At 57.3% G+C, this 17,393-nt stretch overlaps 1 protein-coding gene across 6 annotated transcripts; it reads right to left on the bottom strand.

The window, feature by feature from the left end:
• Nucleotides 1-313: 313 nt before the first annotated feature.
• On the bottom strand, nucleotides 314-17,393 carry ZNF775 (zinc finger protein 775). Of its 6 annotated transcripts, none has more exons than XM_059172222.1 (4): nucleotides 17,276-17,393; nucleotides 8,059-8,128; nucleotides 7,170-7,424; nucleotides 314-2,669 (listed from the first exon to the last, which is right to left on the bottom strand). In XM_059172222.1, the coding sequence occupies exons 2-4, from the start codon at nucleotides 8,087-8,089 to the stop codon at nucleotides 1,081-1,083; spliced, it is 1,875 nt and encodes a 624-aa protein (XP_059028205.1). In that variant the 5' UTR covers nucleotides 8,090-8,128; nucleotides 17,276-17,393; the 3' UTR covers nucleotides 314-1,080. The 6 variants fall into 6 exon arrangements, with proteins under 6 accessions (XP_059028205.1, XP_059028207.1, XP_059028206.1 ...); XM_059172224.1 differs by lacking the exon at nucleotides 7,170-7,424 and adding an exon at nucleotides 13,086-13,229 and having other exon boundaries at nucleotides 17,276-17,375; XM_059172223.1 differs by lacking the exon at nucleotides 7,170-7,424 and having other exon boundaries at nucleotides 17,276-17,392.

The raw sequence follows: 17,393 nt of genomic DNA, 5'->3' as shown, positions 1-17,393 counted from the left end.
GGCCACAGGCCCACACGGGAGCCATGGGTCCTCCTGTCAGCACCAGGGTCCCGGCACCTTGCTTTGGAAGGGGCCTCTGAGGCGGGGGTGGGGGGGTGGAGGTGGGTAGAGGTTGAGTAGGGATGTGGGAAGATACCAGACTGGTTTGGAGAGGGCAAGAGAACACCGCCGCCCACTCCCAGCAAGAACCAGGCGTGATAAGCTGCTCGGCTGGTGCCTAAAGGTCACTGTCCTGGTCCTGAGGATACCGCAGCGCATGCACAGACTGGGGGTTCCAAAAGGGAGGCTTACAAAGGACAAGGAGACCACGTGAGACAGTCAATCCTTCATTTTTCTCTTCTGCAACACTGGCATTGATAAAGACCCAAGTCAGCGACGGCCGTGGGGAGCGCCCCTGGGCTGCTAAGTCGGAGCAGCACATGGGGCTCTCTCCTGCTGCAGGGCCCTCCCAAGTTACCAAGCCTCAGCTGCCACCACCCCTCTTACACTCCACAGGACCACCACAGGCAGCGGCCCAAGTGCCGGCCCGCTATGACAGCACCCTGGGCTTTGGGGCACTCATGGTGAAGGACGACCAGGGAACCATTCACTCTCTCCAAAAATACACAGTGAATGGCCATTAAGTGCCGGGCATTGTCCTTGGCACTGGGACTATGCTTGGCCCGCCTCAGCCACCACCACTGGCTTCCATCCTTGCCATCAGTCTAAGACTCCCCCTGGAGCCTGTCCTCTGGCAGTGGACTGCCTGCACGAGACAGTCTGGGGAGCCTCTCCCAGAGCCCTCACAGCCCCCTCACCCTCACTGGGGTCTGAGGACTGGGTTCCACGACTGAGGGACCGAGGGCCACATCCAGGCTCCAGAGTGAGATCTGTATCATCCTACCTCCTTCCTCAGCCCCGCCTGGGGCTGTCCCCTTGGGGATGCTTCTGGAATTCTGTCCTCTAGCCTTCAGCGCCTTGAGGAAATCACTCTTTCACCGGGTTCTACTCCCGAGGGTTGTAAAAACCGCCATTAGTGGCCCCCGCGGTCCCTCCAACATGCCCTCCCATCCCCACCGCGTATCCGCTGCGCCTTGCGCACTAATGTGCCTGATCCTTGGCGCCGGCGGTGGGCGCCAGGGCGCCACGGTGCACGCGCTGGTGCTTGAGCAGGTGCTGCTTCTGGCTGAAGCCACGGCCACACGCGGGGCACAGGTAGGGCCGCTCGCCCGTGTGGTTGCGCCGGTGGCGCGTCAGGTTGGGCTTCTGGCTGAAGCGGCGGCCGCACTCCGGGCACGGGTAGGGCCGCTCGCCGGTGTGGATGCGCCGGTGGATGGTGAGCGCCGACCACCACGAGAAGCTCTTGCCGCACTCGTTGCAGATGAACTGGCGAGGCTCGCCCGGCGCGCTCAGGCCGGCCCGCGCCCGGCCCCAAGGCACACCCCCTGGACCCCGGGCCGGCTGGGGGTCCCGCGATGGCTGTGGCGGCGCCGACAGGCCCGAGGACGCTTCGGGAGGCGGCTCGGAGTGTGGCGCCGCGTCCCGCAAGGCGGGCCCGGGGAGCGGCGGCTCGGTGGCGGGGGCGGCGTGTGCGCGCTGGTGGGCCCGCAGCGCGGCGCGGCTCGGGCAGCTCTGGCCGCAGCTGGGGCAGCTCGCCGCCTGGGCGCCGGGCAGGTGCGTGCGCTGGTGCTTGAGCAGGTGCTGCTTCTGGCGGAAGCTGCGGCCACAGTGCGGACAGGGGTGCGGCCGCTCGCCCGTGTGGTTGCGCAAGTGGCGCGTGAGGTTGGGCTTCTGGCTGAAGCGGCGGCCGCACTCCGGGCATGGGTAGGGCCGCTCGCCCGTGTGGATGCGCTGGTGGATGTTCAGGGACGACCACCACGTGAAGCTCTTGCCGCACTCATTGCAGATGAACTGGCGCTGCTCGCCTGTCCCCGCGGCGGCGGCGATCACGGCCCGGGCCCCCGCCTGGCGCCACCAGCCCTGGCAGAGCCCCAGCCAGGCCCACTCGGGGCGGCCCCGCGGCGGCCCGGGCCGCAGGCGATAGCCCCGGCGGGCGGCTGCGTCCCGCAGCAACTCCTGCAGCCCCGCGCGGGCGCCCTGGCGGTCCCGGGCGTGCGCGCGCTGGTGGATGCGGAGGCCCACCTGGTGGCGGAAGCAGCGCGCGCACTCGGGGCACGAGTGGGTGGCGGGCCGCGAGTGGGTCTTCTGGTGCTTGAGCAGGTGCTGCTTCTGGCTAAAACGCCTCGCGCACTCGGGGCAGCAGAAGGGCCGCTCCCCTGTGTGGTGCCGCTGGTGGCGTGCCAGGTTGGGCTTCTGGCTGAAGCTCTTGCCACACTTGCTGCACGGGTACGGCTTCTCCCCGGTGTGGGTGCGCTGGTGGATCTTCAGCGACGACCACCAGCTGAACCTCTTCCCGCAGTCCAGGCACACGAAGTGACCCTCGCCGGCAGGAAGAGCCCGGCTTGCCAGCCCCGTGGCCTGCTCAGCGGGAGGGGCCCACCGTGGACCCCCAGTCTCCTCCTGTCCCCCCAAGGCCCGAGGCTTCCCCATGGTCTGGCATGGCGGGAGGCCCCGATGCTGCTGCCGGAAGATGTTTTCTTTATCCTTCTCGGAAAGCACGGCCTGCGGCCCCAGCGTCTGCAGCAACCGCTCCGGCTTCTCCTGCTTGACCTTCATCACCAGCCCATCTCCTGCCAGAGGCAAAGGGAGAAAGGACAGGGAGAGTCATTCACTGCCCCCGGGGCTGGAGGGAAGGAAGTGCCGGGAATGAATGAATGAATGAATGAATGAGATAATGCGGTGGGAGGAAAGGATGCGGAAGAGAGTGTGGGGGGACGCGCGGGCAGCGGGGCAGCGGGAGGAGAGGACGGGTGGTAGAAAGGACAGAGAAAGGCTGCTTGGGATGTGCTGAAGGAAAAGTGCCAGAAAGGAAGAGAAGCTGCTGTTCCAAGGCCACACCCCCACCCCACCTTTTCCACCAGGAGGCCCTAAGATGCAGGGAAGGTCTTCCCACCCAGGAACAAGCAGAAAACGGCCATGCTTCAAAGCTTCTCATTCTTTTTCTAAAAGAATCCATGCGCCGCCGGGAGCTTGGTGAGCGAGTGCATGGCCAGTGCCCCCACGGTGGGGTGACCGCGCCCCACTTCACGGCCACGCTCGCTGTGGCAGCAGCCACTGGGCCCAGCGCCTCACCCTCCTCCACCTTGGCTGTTAGGCAACTCCACCTTGCTTCAACAAAACCAGGAACAAGAAAGCAGGTCGGAAAGGTCGGAGCACCCAGAAGAGGTGCTGTCCTGCCCTAACTAAGCCCCGCGCACTTCAGTCTCAGGAGTGCCCCCCACCCACTACCGCGAACCTACCTCTCAAAGCGAGCTCGGTTCTACTGGGGTGCTTTGTCCCCCTTTCTCACCGCCCCACACCGTGACGGGAGAGGCCTGCGACAGGCACAACAGACAGATGGTAGGATTTGTAGGAAGGTTAAAAGCTGCCGAAACTAACGGAGGAGTTAGAAGTCAAGACTACGGCTGGCCTAGATGCAGTGCTGTGGTTGGAGGCCTCGGGGGATCTGGCAGTGTTTTTGTTTTCATTTTTTTAAGCAAGAGAGAGCCCAGCAGTGGAGGGCGGAGGCAGAGGGAGAGGTCGAGAATCTTGCACGGGCTCCGCAAAGCAGGATTCAGGGCTCTATCTCATCACTCTGAGATCAGGACCTGGGCCGCAATCAACAATCAGAAGCTTAACCCACAGAGCTACCCAGGGGCCCCATTGTTCCCCCACTCAATCTGGGTGCTGGTTTCACGCACATGTTCTCTTTATATGAATGTATAAAGCTTGTCACCTGTGCACTTTTCCGTGTTGTTTTTCCACAACAAAAAGTTTACATTTAGTAAAAAGTAGGTGAAATGAAACAGTTGGGAACAAAAAGAGAAACTTAATTCTGGTATTCAAAAGACAACAAAATAAACCCAAGGGAGGTAGGAAGAAGAAATTAATAGATAAATGCAGAGACTACAGGGTAAAGGAAACATAGAGATATAAAAAGGATTCTGAAAATCGTAAAATACTAATGCATAAATGTTGTATGAATTTGAAGAATCTGTATAAAATGGATGATTCTGTGAAACCATATAAATTAACAAAACTAACTCAAGAAGAGGGGAGATAAAAGAAAGAAAAGTCCTAAGAGAGAGAGAGAAAAGAAAGTTAACCTTTTACCTCAAAAATGGGTAAGAAGCCCCTTAAGTATAAGAACAGCTTTTACAGGGGCGCCTGGGTGGCTCAGTGGGTTAAAGCCTCTGCCTTCCGCTCAGGTCATGATCTCAGGGTCCTGGGATGGAGCCCCGCATCAGGCTCTCTGTTGGGGAGCCTGCTTCCTCCTCTCTCTCTGCCTGCCTCTCTACCTACTTGTGATGTCTGTCTGTCAAATGAATAAATAAAGTCTTTTAAAAAAAAGAAAAAAGAACAGTTTTTACTAAAACTCCAAGGGAAGCATTAGCCCAAGCTTACAGTGACTGTGGGGGAGGAGGGGGGCCCACAAGCTAGTGCGCGATCCAGTGTCAACAAGACAAGGGCAGAGCAGGCAGGAAATTATAGGTTTAGCTTTGAAAGCAGACACCAAAAACAAACAAGCCAAAACATTGGCAAAGCAAGTTCAGCAGCATTAAAAGAACAACAGATGACCTTGCTGGGCTCTTACCCAGGAAAGCAAAGATGGCTCAATATGTTCATGACATTGACTTTCTAAACAGGAAAAACCTGACACAATCTCAATCCATGTAAAAATGTTGTATGATCAACTCCAACATTTCTGGGGGGAGAGAAGGAAGAAGGGCTGGAGGGAGGAAGAAGTAAGTTCTCAGCAAACCAGGCCTAGGAGGAAACTCTCTTAGGCGGACACAGAACCTAGACTAGAAACCCCAGCAGATATTATAGCCCAAGGGCAAGGGATTAAAAGAAAAATGCCAAAGAGCCATATATACATGGATGTGAAGATTCCCAAAACATGTTAAAACAAACTAAAAAAAACTGGAAAACAACGATCAGTCGTCTGACCCAATTTATGTAAAATAACACGCTGGCTCTCCACGTACAGACACAGGCACACTCGAGACAACCCTCACGGAAGCCCGGCGGTGGGCGCCCTGCAGACGATAGGGCCGATAAAGGGCTAGATGAGAGAAGCCAGGAGGACCCCCACTTTATCTGTGTTGTTTGAATTTGTATAAGGATATTCAAATATTAGAAGTTTAAAATCTTAATATCTGCATTGTTCAAATTTTTTGAGAATATTCAAATATTAGAATTTTAAAATCTTCAAAATGTTTTAAGAAATAAAAAGAAAACCTCACTTAGAACCTGGCAGGTTCCGGGGCCAAAGAGCCCAGCCACCCCTCCACAGCCTCACTGGCCACCACGAGGACACATTAGAAGATGGGGTGGCCATGGGGATGGGGTGGCAGGGTGGGGGCTCAGAAGTACCTGTGAGGGGCCAGTTTTCCTCCCAACAAAACGACCCCGGGAGGCCTCCCCAGGTGCTTGGTTGTGAGAAATCACTTTAGCAGGAGTCACCATCTGAAGATCAAAGTGGTGATTCAAACTGCACATTGGCAGGAATTGAATACCCAACTGTAATGAGGGTACTTGACTATCAGCGGGTTTTAGATGCCCTGAAATGTTGGCCAGAGAAAGTACTTAACGGGCTAGGTGTCCACACTAGCAGTCAGGTAGTGAACCCAAAATATACTCAGGTAAGCGGGGCATCGCTGTCCCGAAGTGACAGGCTCCCAATTATGTCCCGGAGCCCCACAAAAGTCACTGCCTTGCTCTGATTAAACCTGACCTTGATGCTCATCATGGTGGCTGGTGGCTGGGAAGGCTCGCCATCTCTAGCCAGAAAGATGGGCCTGGCTGAAAGCCCAGAGAACATTCCTGTCCACTGCCATCAGGCCCAGAGCAGACACAAGTGACTGGGTTGTGTGTGTGTAGGCCCCTCTGACACGTGTGCACAGGGACTTCGGTCCTTAGGGATACCTTCCCTCAGGGCTCAGGTATTAACACAAGGAAAAGAGACCTTGGCCTGCCTGCTGAAGGAGTCCTAAAACATAGGTTTGGCTCCTCTGTCATTATAAAAAGGATAATTTTTTAAAAAATTATAAATGGTGGGGCACCTGGGTGGCTCAGTGGGTTGAGCCTCTGCCTTCCACTCAGGTCATGATCTCAGGGTTCTGGGATCGAGCCCTGCATTGGGCTCTCTGTTAGCACATAGCCTGCTTCCCCCTCTCTCTCTGCCTACTTGTGATTTCTCTCTCTCTGTCAAATAAATAAATAAAATTAAAAAAAAAAATTCTAAATGGTTCAGATAAAACACAAAGGTGCTCAATGGGGAGCCACTGCTCAATGGTGACAGTGTCTGGGGCGATGGAAATGTCCTGGAGATTGTGGTGGTGCTTGCACAATCATGTGAAAGTACTTATACCACTGGCTCCTGCACTAAAACTTGGTTTAAATGGTCAATTTCACATTGTGTATATTTCATCACAATAAGAAAACACACATAAAATAAATAGAAATTAAAAGGTGCTTAGGGACGCCTGGGTGGCTCAGCTGGTTGGACGGCTGCCTTCGGCTCAGGTCATGGTCTCAGAGTCCCGGGATCGAGTCCCGCATCGGGCTCCCAGCTCCATGGGGAGCCTGCTTCTCCCTCTGACCTTCTCCTCGCTCATGCTCTCTCACTGTCTCTCTCTCAAATAAATAAATAAAATATTCTAAAAAATAAATAAAATAAAAGGTGCTTAAAAGAGGTAAGCTCATAATTATCTGAAAAATTTGGCCATCCAGAAAGAGTCCCTCCCTCCCTCTGTAAGGCTGGCCGGCAGGTGCTGGGAGCGGCGGAAGGCCCGGAGCTGGCAAGAACGTGGCTGTGACCCCAGGGGCGCCCAGGACCCCGCTGCCTCCATCCTCTAGGGTCAAAGCCTGTGTTCCTTCACCTCCTCTCTAAGACCCCAGAGCAACTTAGAAGCTGCCAGAGGTGGGGAAGAGGGCCCTGGCTGACCCCATCTCTCATGCCTGAACCAGGAGTCTACTTGTGTTTCCATGGGAAAAGGTTCCTTCTGCCAAAACGTCTGGAACCACCCGCCCTCGGTTTTACTGTAATTATGGTAACATCAGCCTCTCTTGCTCTCTCATACACATACCCTGGGGGTTCCCAAGCTTCAAACTGACATAACAGTGGTGGGGAGCTGGCCTGGGAAGTGGGGTGACTATGCTCCCTGAAGTCCGTGTCAGGACCCGGCCCCCAGGATGTGCGGTGTCCATGTCTTGCCCGCCCCCGCCGAGCTGGATGACTCGTTCCTTTGTTACCCTACTGCCCGATGCTTGTCTCCATCTTGGGTTCGTTGTGGTGATTATTCTGGGAAGGCTGGGGCTCTGGGGTCCATGGGACAAGGCCCCTGGAGGGGAGGGGAAGTAAAGAAACCAGAGTCATTGACCCAAGGGGCGGCATTCCCAGGGACGGGCCTGCCCCGCTCCCAGGCCCAGAGCCTTCCGGCAGCAGGGTGCTGCGGGGGCCGGCGATGCTGGGGGCTGGGGGGCCTCGTGCCCAGAGCACAGGCCTGTCTGCTCACAGCAGCACCTGCCTGGCAGTTTCCTCCCCATGGCCCATGAACTCAGAGAGACCCCAGGAAGCTTCCATGGACTAAACCGAAGGCACTTTCCTGATCAAAACCCAACAGGGACCGTCTTACTGAGAGGTCTGGTTTTCAGTGTTAGATCAGCGTGACCGCCCACAGTTAGCAAACGCCTCCCTTGCCCTCCTGGCCTGGCTTTCTGCACAGGTGTACGCACACCCTCTGCCTAGCGAGGCCCCATGGTCTCTGGTCATTTTCTTAGCTCCCGAAGTCTGTTTTCTTTGCCTTCTTCGACACGACCTTCTACCTCCTAGTCCCGCTCTGCAATTCAGCAGTGCACAGGCTCCTAGTGAGGGCAGCACCTCACACTCAGGGGGAGGACAGGGGACAGGGCGGGGAAGACGGGCCTGGCAGAGGAGGCCGCAGCGGGATCCCACCTGTCCCTGGACTCCCTTACCTGTGCTCGCACCAGCCAGGCCACACTCCATCGGCAGAGGCCTCCCGGGCACCAGCGCTTGCCTTGCTATCTGTGGGGGAGAAGGGGGCAGAGGAAGGAGAGCTGGCCAGTGGGACAAGGACCAAATGTCCCCCCGCCTCCCCCCGCCATCTCAGAGAACATTTTCCCTCTTTATCAAGAGCTTCTCTGTCCCCGACCTTGGTCGGAAGTGCGGGGCTTTTGTAAACTTGCACACATACCTGCTAGGCAGGTCAAACAGGCATTATTCCCATTTTAGGAGGACGAAACTGAGGCCAGGGAGGGCCCCTGACATGCCTCGAGTCACAGAGGCAGCGGAATGGTGGTGCCCAGGAGGCCCCAGCTCTTCCAACTCCCAGACCACAGCTTCAGGCCTGCGGGCTCAACATCATCGGGGGAGGGGAGGGTGCAGGTGGGGGGGTGACAGATGCGCCCCAGCTAAGCCTGGAGATCCGCCTGAGTGGTCGTGGAGATGCCCGAAAAGGCAGGGCTCTGTCTTTGCCTTCAAGGTCCTTCAAGGTTGCACCGGTCCCTACTGCAAGCAAGATCACACCTAGGCCATCTGGGGGACCCCAGGGAAGAGTTCATCCATCCGGGGCTCACCTTTTTCCTTGTTTTCATGTTCAAGGTTTTGGACACGTCCTAACTGGCTCATTGTCCCGAACAGGTCAGCTGGGGGGGCCCAGGCTCTTCCCCAGATCCCTGCCTGGCCCTCGCCTTTCAGTCTCTGCCCCAGTGCCACCTCCTCCGAGTGGCCCTTCCTGTCACAACCCTAACCCCACTTCGTATTCTGGTGCAATGCTTTTCCGCCACCTGACACAGCATGTACTTGTCTGCATACCCCTGTCATCTCACTGCTGAATGCCCCGGCCTGGGACACAGCCCCCGCCCTGAGGACGCTTCCGGGGGTGGTGTGTGGCCTGACCGCTTGGCCCGCTGACCTGAGCTGGCCTGGGGGGCAGGGGCATCATTTTCTGCACTTGGTGCCGTGCGCTGCCTCTCCTGAGGTTGTTCCACACATCTGGACCCCCTCATGCCCACACTCGCCAAGGCCCAAGTGAGGATCCGCGGCCCGTGTTGCTGCCAGCCCAGGTGCTCAGCTCCCCCTGCTGCTACCAAGGGGCTCCTCCAGGTCCCTCAGGGCTCTCTGCCCGGCCACCCCGAAGAAAGCCGTCTGCTCTTGCTCTCCACCTCAGGCCCTCAGGAAACCCCATCCCAAGGGCATCCTCCCCTTCCCAGGTTCCAACAGCCACTGTGGGGGGGGGGGGGTGTGCAGGGACCCACGCCAGGAGTCTAGGCCCTACCAAGATCAGGGAATCAGGGCAAATATGAATTTTAAAAAGAGAGAAATCGTTTTCCCTGGGGACAAAGGAAAAGAAACTCCGACCCTTTCTTTTAGAGCATTTACTTGAGAAAAGTTGTCATCGTGAATTTCTCTCTGCCCCTTTGAGAGAGGCATGGAAAGCTTTTCAAAAGCTACACAAGCCTCTTGCCAGTTTTAGAACCCAGGCCTCCTTGAAATGTAAACACCAAGGGAGAGGGTGACCCAGTGGGGGGGGGGCGCTGCTGACTTCCATGGGGCAACTTCCGGGCTCCATCTCCCATCATAAGCATAGGAGACCGCACTGCTCCTTGGGAGAAAGGCAATTAGCAAACACGGTGGCCACCCCGTGGCCAGGTGCGTTGAGGATGCACTTCGGGTCACAAATCCTGCCATCGGGGAGTCCTCTTGCTTGAGGACGAGTTCCGCTCTGTCTGGTGGCAGGCTGTGTCTGGTCTCCTGGGCTGTGTCACTGGGTGGGGGCGCTGGCGGCCGGGGACCTCCTCCTGCTTTCCTAATCTCTTGTGCGCATTTCTATCTGCTTTCCCACTTATTTGATTTAAACAAAAATAAAAAACAAAAAACTTCTCTTTCTCTCCTCCTTTTGTGGGGAGCTTTTCAGAGTTGGCAGGAGATTTTGTTTTCAATTCTATTTCCCCACCAGGGGTCTGCTGTGCACCCCTACTGTGGCTTCTTACAGAGGCTAAAAGCTGCTCGTGGTGCAGAGAAAAAGCAGGCAGGAGAAGAGGGGAGGGAAAGACCCAGCAGGAGGGCACCGATGCCACCTCTTCCAGCCATGTTACTGTGTGTCCCACACCTTGGGGTGGCCTCTCTCCCACTGGAGATTCGATGTCCTCCTGAAGAGGGTCGAAGGACTGGCGAAGGGGGAGGCTACTTAATTCAGGAAAACTCAGAAGGTCCAGAGGACCGGGGCCACAGTTCACGGTGAGGACAGAGGGTATGGCCTTGACCTTATTCACAAAACACCCACACAACACAACAAGGGGCCTCTTGAGCCCAATCAGATGGGTCCTACTTGGTTCATTCTGTCCTCCCAGGGGTATTAGTCCGACCTGTAAGTCAGCTCCGGTGGCAGGAAGGCTTCAGTTCCCGGTGAGTAATTCACAGCGAGCTACAGAGCAGCTCCCTGTGTCCCTGGGTATTCTGTCCCCACCACACCAGGGCTCAGGGTGGTCCCAGTCAGCACAGGAATGGGAACAGAGGGGAGGGGACCCCCATGGGCCCCAGGAGAAGAAGAAATGAGAGGGCCGGGGACAGAAGAGGCACAGAGGACAAGAACGGGGGCAGGCCCGCATGTCTTGAGGGCACCTCCCACTGTGTGCTCAGGCGGGATGCCTCTAGAAGACGGGCCAGCAGGTGTCCTACAGGTAAAAACCCCAAGAAAGCTGAACAGAGGGGAGTGTCTACGTGTGGCCACGGGTCTGCAGGTCAGCCAGGCAACCGTTCCTCTTCTGCCTCTGCCCTCTACGCTGTCCTGCAGGCCCCTTCTGGCTGCCACTCACCGCCCCCCTGACCCTGGCTCCCCCGACGTGGCCTGGCACGCAGGCTGCCCAGCAGAATGTCCCCGCCGACACAGAAGGCAACAGGGCCGAGCCGGCTCCCCCGCAGTGCCCACACTGAGTCTCGGAAGGCTGCCTGGCCTCTCATCCCCGTCTCCAGCGACCTCTCCACTCCTGGCCCAGCAAGTTCTATGGAGGGTGGGACACACACAGGGGCTAGGTCTTGGGACAAGGCCCTGGTCACTTCCCCCTTCCCGGCACCTGGCTCTGGGCCTGGGCCTGCCCTCCCCGGTGAGGCTGCAGTTGGGGTGTGAGCCCCCTCTGAGAGGGGCTGGGGGGCGGGCGGGGCAGCTGCTGGCAAACCTCTCTGCGTGCACAAAGGGAGGACTGTGCCCGCAGCAGGTGGTAAGGTCTGGGGACAGGGGAAGGTAACAAAGCGGCTTTGCTCCCAGCAGAATCCTGGGGGCAGGGCGGGGAGCAGATGGCAGCTGGGCCGAAGAGAAAGGCCACAGACAGGAGGGGCAGCACAGGGACGCATTCCTGTCCCCCCACACCCTCCCAACCACAGGCCCCTGGAACTTTCCACCAGCTGCGCACGACCTTCACAGCGCAGGCCGCAGGCGGGGCAGGGGAAGCGGATGTCACCTCATGTGTCCTTTGTCACTGGCAGAGCGGGGACTGGCCCCATGCCCCCACCAGGAGCTGAGGCTGGGAGGGGTAGCATCACCCCAAAACACGGCCCACAGGCCCAGCTCGCAGGCCCTCCTCAGCCACGAGCTCCCACCAGGCCCACACCCAGGTCCTCAACAGCCACCGCTGCACCCCTACACCAGCAGCCCCCTTGCCCCCACAGGAAACCTCAGGCGGGGGGTCCTCTGCCCCAAGTGCTCCTTCCACGTCGAGCTGACCGCCTGTGCCACACCAGCGAGGCTGCCGTGCGTCCTGAATGGCTCACCTTTCCATTAGCCACATCTTTCCAGCCCCTCAGCTGGTCTGACCCTATCTTGTCCACAGCGCATGGCCCATCTCCCCCCCCCCCCCGCCTCCCGCCCCCCCTCCCCCCAGGCTCTAATCGCTCTAATCTGCCTGGCCCACTCCCGGCTTTCTTTCCTTGGGAGTTCCTGGTTTCCTGCAGGCAGGCCCTGCTTCCCATCTCCTTGCCCACACAGGTCAGATGCCCAGGGACCCAGACTCAAGACTGTGGCTCAGGACAGCATTTGTAACTGGGTGGCCCCACTCAGGGTTGACCCCAGTGGGGGGTACTCTCAGAGTGCTCCCTACGGGCCCAGGTTCTGCTGCTCCTAACCTCACTTACTGAGGGGCATGGGGGACAGCCCTGAGATCTTGATATTGACTTGGCCATGGAAAGAAGGGTGCTCAGCCAAGACCCCCGTTTGGACAGGGAGAGGGTCCCAAGCCACTGCGCACCAAACACTTAGCAGGCATCGCCCATTTCCTCCTTCACAACCAACTCTGGCTGAGGAACCACGGCGCCCAGAGTTAAACCATTTGCCCCAGGTCACACAGCTGGTAAGAAAGAGAGCCAGAACCAAACTGGGGTCAACCTGGCCCCACCAGAGTTCCTTCTTGGGGACCATGTCGCCTCCTAGAAGAAAGTACGGGACTTACCAAACCTTAAACAACCCTTCCCTTGTTTTCTATCCACACTTGATTATTCAAATTTACATAAGTTAACTTTTAAATTCAGATTCTCCATCACTCCTGGCAGCATTTCAAGCGCGCTCAACGGCCTTATGGAGGCCGAGCTCCCGCAAGGACAGCCGAGGACATTCCTAGGTTCCTGAAGCCTCATGGGACGGCACTGAGCTTGACCATGGGCTCCAGGCAGACAGGGACCTTGCTCCGTTCACAACCACACCCGGCTTTCTTCACTTCACAAATGCTGCATTTTTTTTTTTTACAGACTGAAGGTTTGTGGCCAGTCTGCGTGGAGCACGATTTTTCCCGACAGCCTTTGCTCACTTCCTGTCACTGTGTCACATTTTGGTAATTCTCACACTATTCCAAACTTTTTTGTTATTACCATATTTGCTAGGGGGATCTGTGATCAGCGATTATGACCTGCGGAAAGGCCAGATGATGGACAGCATGTTCGGGTAATGAAGTATTTTTTAACGAAGGCATGTACGTTGTCGGTGTAGACATACGGCTGTCGCACACGCAGCAGATACTGTATCGTGTAAATAAAACTCGCATGCATCGAGAAACCCAAAATCCACTTGATTCACTTTAGCGCAGTATCTGCTTTCCTGCAGGGGTCTGGAAACGAACGCGCTATCTCCAAGGTGTATCTGTTGAATGAATGAATGAATGAATGAGTGAGTGAGTGGAGGAGGAAAGGGAGGGCTCCTCTGGCCCCCGTCCTTGGTCACTGATGACAACCATCTAGGGACAGGGGGATGGCGTTTTCCACTGGGAATCCAACTGCAGTCACTGTCAGTGGTGTTTCAGGTACAGTACGCGGGGATGGGCATCTGAGGAGAAACGGGGGTGAACGCTAAATGCACAGACACATCCGGAAACAATCTTAGCTAACATCTAACACAGCTAAGGAAAGCAAGGTTCAGAGAGGCAAAAACACAAGAGAGGCTCCTACATAAGGGAAGAGCTGCAAAACTGGATGTAAAGTACAGAGAAGCTGAGACCTTCAGAAACCCACAGACCCGCGTGCAGACCCACAGACACCAGCGCGTGCAGGCACGAGCCACAGGAGCACGACACAAGCGGTGCGCCCGTGAACACGGGAACGTGCATCTGCGCGGGACTCCGCTACGCTCCCAGCTGGCCCCCGCTCCAAGAAAGGGAACTCAGGGAGCCGGAAGCGAGGCAGTATGATCGAGGGACAGTCACCACCTGTTAAGTACCCCAGCTGTTTCGGAATCTTCAGAGGCCCCCAGCACCTACACAGTCACCCCAAACTCTGCTCCCCGATGTGAGTGGGCCTGGCAGGAGGAAGAAGGTGTGTGTGGACTTTCCTGTTGGGACCATCTCAAGACCACACACCCCTCCCTGTATAGGTCACTGGACCCTCAACAGCCCTGGGAGGCGGGAGTCTGGGCTACATGCATGTGCCTAACAGGGCAGGAGTGGAGGGGGCTGAGTGGACAGTGGTAAGGGAAGTAGGGCTGGAGGCTGCGGGCCCTGAGCGCCAGGCAGGGGGGCTGGACCTGAAGCTCTGCACGCTTCTGCTGGCCTAAGGCTCAAAGTCTCAGCTTCACGGAGGGGAAGGAGGCAGTCTGTCCTCTGTCATGCCCCTGGACATACCAGACCTCCAACCTTCCTCTTGTTGAGGACACACATACCAGTGGCTTTAAAATGTTATCAGAAACACAATGCAGCTGCCACCGGGGCCCCAGGAGACCTGCTTCCCATCTCACATGGCCCCTGGGCCCACAGACAAACAAGCAGGCCCAGAGGCCCTAGCTCAGACCAGGGAAGTGTTGCCGCCACCACCTAGAGAGGCCCGCCTTCTCCCCTCACCCAAGCATGAGCATGCCCAAGGTCCTTCTGGGCCTCCCAAAGGACTCCCCACCCCCTCCAGGGCCTCCACCCCATCTTCCTCTCCCCTCACCTGCCCAGCTCCCCCAGAACGCCTCCGTCTTCTCCGGCTTCCCCCAGATGGCACCCAGCACTGGACCAGGGTCCTGCACACCTCCCGCTACAGCCCTTCTTCCAAGCCCTGCCCCTTCTGCCTCTTCTGCTCCAGCACCTTTAGACCTCGGTCTCCCAAACACCGTGGCCCTCAGTCCTAGGACAGGGGTCAGAGGAGCGAGTGGAAAGGACGGGCCATCATTCCACAGAAATTCTTAAAATTATTATTTGGAAAATACTAACACATATTCCTTCGGATAGACCTGTGCTCTCAAGCAAGCTGGGAAAACAGTGGGAAACATTCACAAAGTGCAAGACGAATTACTTCTAGGTCACCCCCGCCCTGCCGCCCACATTATAAGAACTGTACCTCAGGGTTGCCCTGGTAAGAACAGCCCAGTTCAATGACCTCAGGCTGCTTTCACCGGCATCAGCTGGGAACCAGGTCCACCGACAGTGGGGGCAGCTGCTGTATCCTGTCATGCCTGCCCCCCTCCCAGAGGTCCATGACGTGACCCCAGGCCCATCTCCGAGGCACCTCTTTCCAGCACTTCTGCTTCCGCGCGTCCAACATTCACCCTTTGCTACGACTGCCCCGCCTCCCCTCCCTAGCCCTGTACCTGTCCCTCACCAGTGGCCTCCACATCCCCAGCCTCTGCTCCCCCGTCTCCCTTTAGAGGAAAGAGCAGCACGCACACTCCTCAGCCCCAAGGTCCAAGACTCAAGAGCCCACCAGGGCCTGGGGACCCCTATGACCCGATCTGAAGGCAAGACATGAAACTAACTGCGGACAACACATTGAACAGATGTCACCTTCTCATTCATAAACACTTTCCAATGCCTTAGAGCTTAGAACGGGTAAGGAGTGTCCTGCCCCCCAAACCCCCCCGCTTGCCAGATGAGGAAAGCAAAGCCCAGAGGTGATCCCCCTTGCCTCATAAAGAGTCGGACTGAGATCTCCTTCTGCACACTCGGATCACACTCCTCCCTCCCAGCTATCGCTGCACTAGGAAATCTTGGATTCCTCAGCTTAACCCTCATGCGGGGCAGGGGGCAGGTGCATGGGGTTGGCCCACTAGCACCAAGTTCAGAACTTTGTCCTGGGTACCCCCTGCCTCTCCCGGGGGCACAGTGGTCTTCATCAGGCCTCTCAAATCCACCACCCCCTCTCACTGTCCAGAATACAACTGTCCCAGTGCACACCTGGGGAAGGCTGTACCAGAGCTGTTTTTAATTCCTCCAAGATCTCCCACTGCCCCCACCCCCATCCAGTTCAGGCCTCACTTCTTCTTGCCCATAGACTGTACCAGTTTTTATAGCTTATCTTGCCCCTCCATAATCCATTCATCACCCAGAACTCAAAGCAATTTCCCCCAAATTACAATGAGGCCATGTTACTACTTTGCTCAAAATACTTCCCAGTGGGTCCCCAGCACTTTCAGGTTCAGCTAGAAATTTCTTGGCAAGACCATTTAGAACCCACCTCTGCTCGCTTCTCCTGCCTCCCAGCTCCCCCTTGTCCCAACACATGACTCTCTGACCTTGCAGCATCTTGGCTGGCCTGTGACCAGTCTTGGAATACTCTTGCCCAGCTCTCCTCTGGCCAGCCTAGATCAGGGACCGCTCTGAGCAGGAAGCCTTTTTTGGATATGCCAGGCTCAGTTAGGAGCCCTTCTCTGTTTGACCTGTGTACCCACCCAGCCTGATACCACTGTACATGGGATAAAAATAATTTATGTGTCTCCGCAGCAAGACGGTAAACAGCTTAACATGGAGTATTTCTCTCTCCCCAACACCCAGCCCAAGGTCCCATGTGTTGTAAACCATTAACAAAAATTTTAGTAAAGAAACACAATACAGAAATTTAAGTCCAAAACGGATTAGAAGCACAGAATCATGGAACCTTAGAGTTGAAGGGAGACTAATACCCTCTAATCTCTTCATTTTACAGCTGAACCCAGGGACCCCAAAAAGAACCGCTAGCCGTGTAGCCTGGACGTGAGCCGGTCTCAAGGTCCTGGGCTCTGACCACACCCAGCCCCAGGTCTGACTGACCCCGACATACTCCAGGCTCCGCCCTGCCCAAAGGACGGGAGGAGGCAGCATCTCTGTTAGCCTTCCCCTTTAGGAGGAGCCCCCAACTCCCACCCCCACTGAGGTCTTGACTCCTGTGCCCATTCTCCTGGGATGGAGTTCCCCCAACACACGCACACGCACTTCCAATTTCGGTGGTGCTTCCCCCTCATTGTTCGCCCTCGCAATCTTCATGGCCCCTCACTGAATCATTTATTAAGCAGCTACTCTGTGTCACCGTGCGGCGAGCCCTGGGGTTCCTGCCCTCCAAAAGCTCGGTCTCTCCGACACAGCCGACACAGCCCCGAACACAGGGACAGCGCTTGGGCAGAATGCGCCCGAAGGGACCAGGGGTCAAGCCCTCCGCTCACCACCCCGTCCCTCCCGCTCTCACAGGCCCCCTCCTGCTCTCTGCCCGGCCTGCAGCCCCCTCCCACGCACGGCCCGGGCCCCTGTCCCCAGGGGCTGTGTGGGGGTCGGGAAAGTTCGGGGCCGCAGCGCCAGGAGCTCAGGGGACCCCGAGACCCCCCGAGGCCGCCGCCAGCCCGAGGGTGGGTGGAGGCAGCGCGGGAGGAGCGGGCCGGGCGCTGGCCCCACAGCACGGTCCGTCCCTCCGCACGCCCCTCCCGCCCGGATTCGGAGGGACTCGGAGGGAGGGGACGGGAATAAATACCTTGACTTTGTGGTTAAGGTTAACGGGAACTGCCACCCCGGGGCGACTTGGGCACTGGGCTCTCCGGCCCCGCCAGTCCCGGGACAGGCGGGGCGGGCGCCTGCCCCTGATTGGCTAG

This window comes from Mustela lutreola, chromosome 4 (assembly GCF_030435805.1).
Source record: "Mustela lutreola isolate mMusLut2 chromosome 4, mMusLut2.pri, whole genome shotgun sequence".
Lineage (NCBI taxonomy): Eukaryota > Metazoa > Chordata > Mammalia > Carnivora > Mustelidae > Mustela > Mustela lutreola.
This window is presented reverse-complemented; position numbering and strand designations above follow the sequence as displayed.

Excerpts from the sequence above, each read along its gene's own strand:
- ZNF775 (XM_059172222.1), bottom strand. The coding sequence starts at position 8,089 with ATGGAGTGTGGCCTGGCTGGTGCGAGCACAG. Across the intron at positions 7,425-8,058 it reads CCTGGCTGGTGCGAGCACAG|GGGCCTTGTCCCATGGACCC; the intron begins GTAAGGGAGTCC and ends CCTCCCCTCCAG. Across the intron at positions 2,670-7,169 it reads GAAGCTTGGGAACCCCCAGG|GAGATGGGCTGGTGATGAAG; the intron begins GTATGTGTATGA and ends TGCCTCTGGCAG.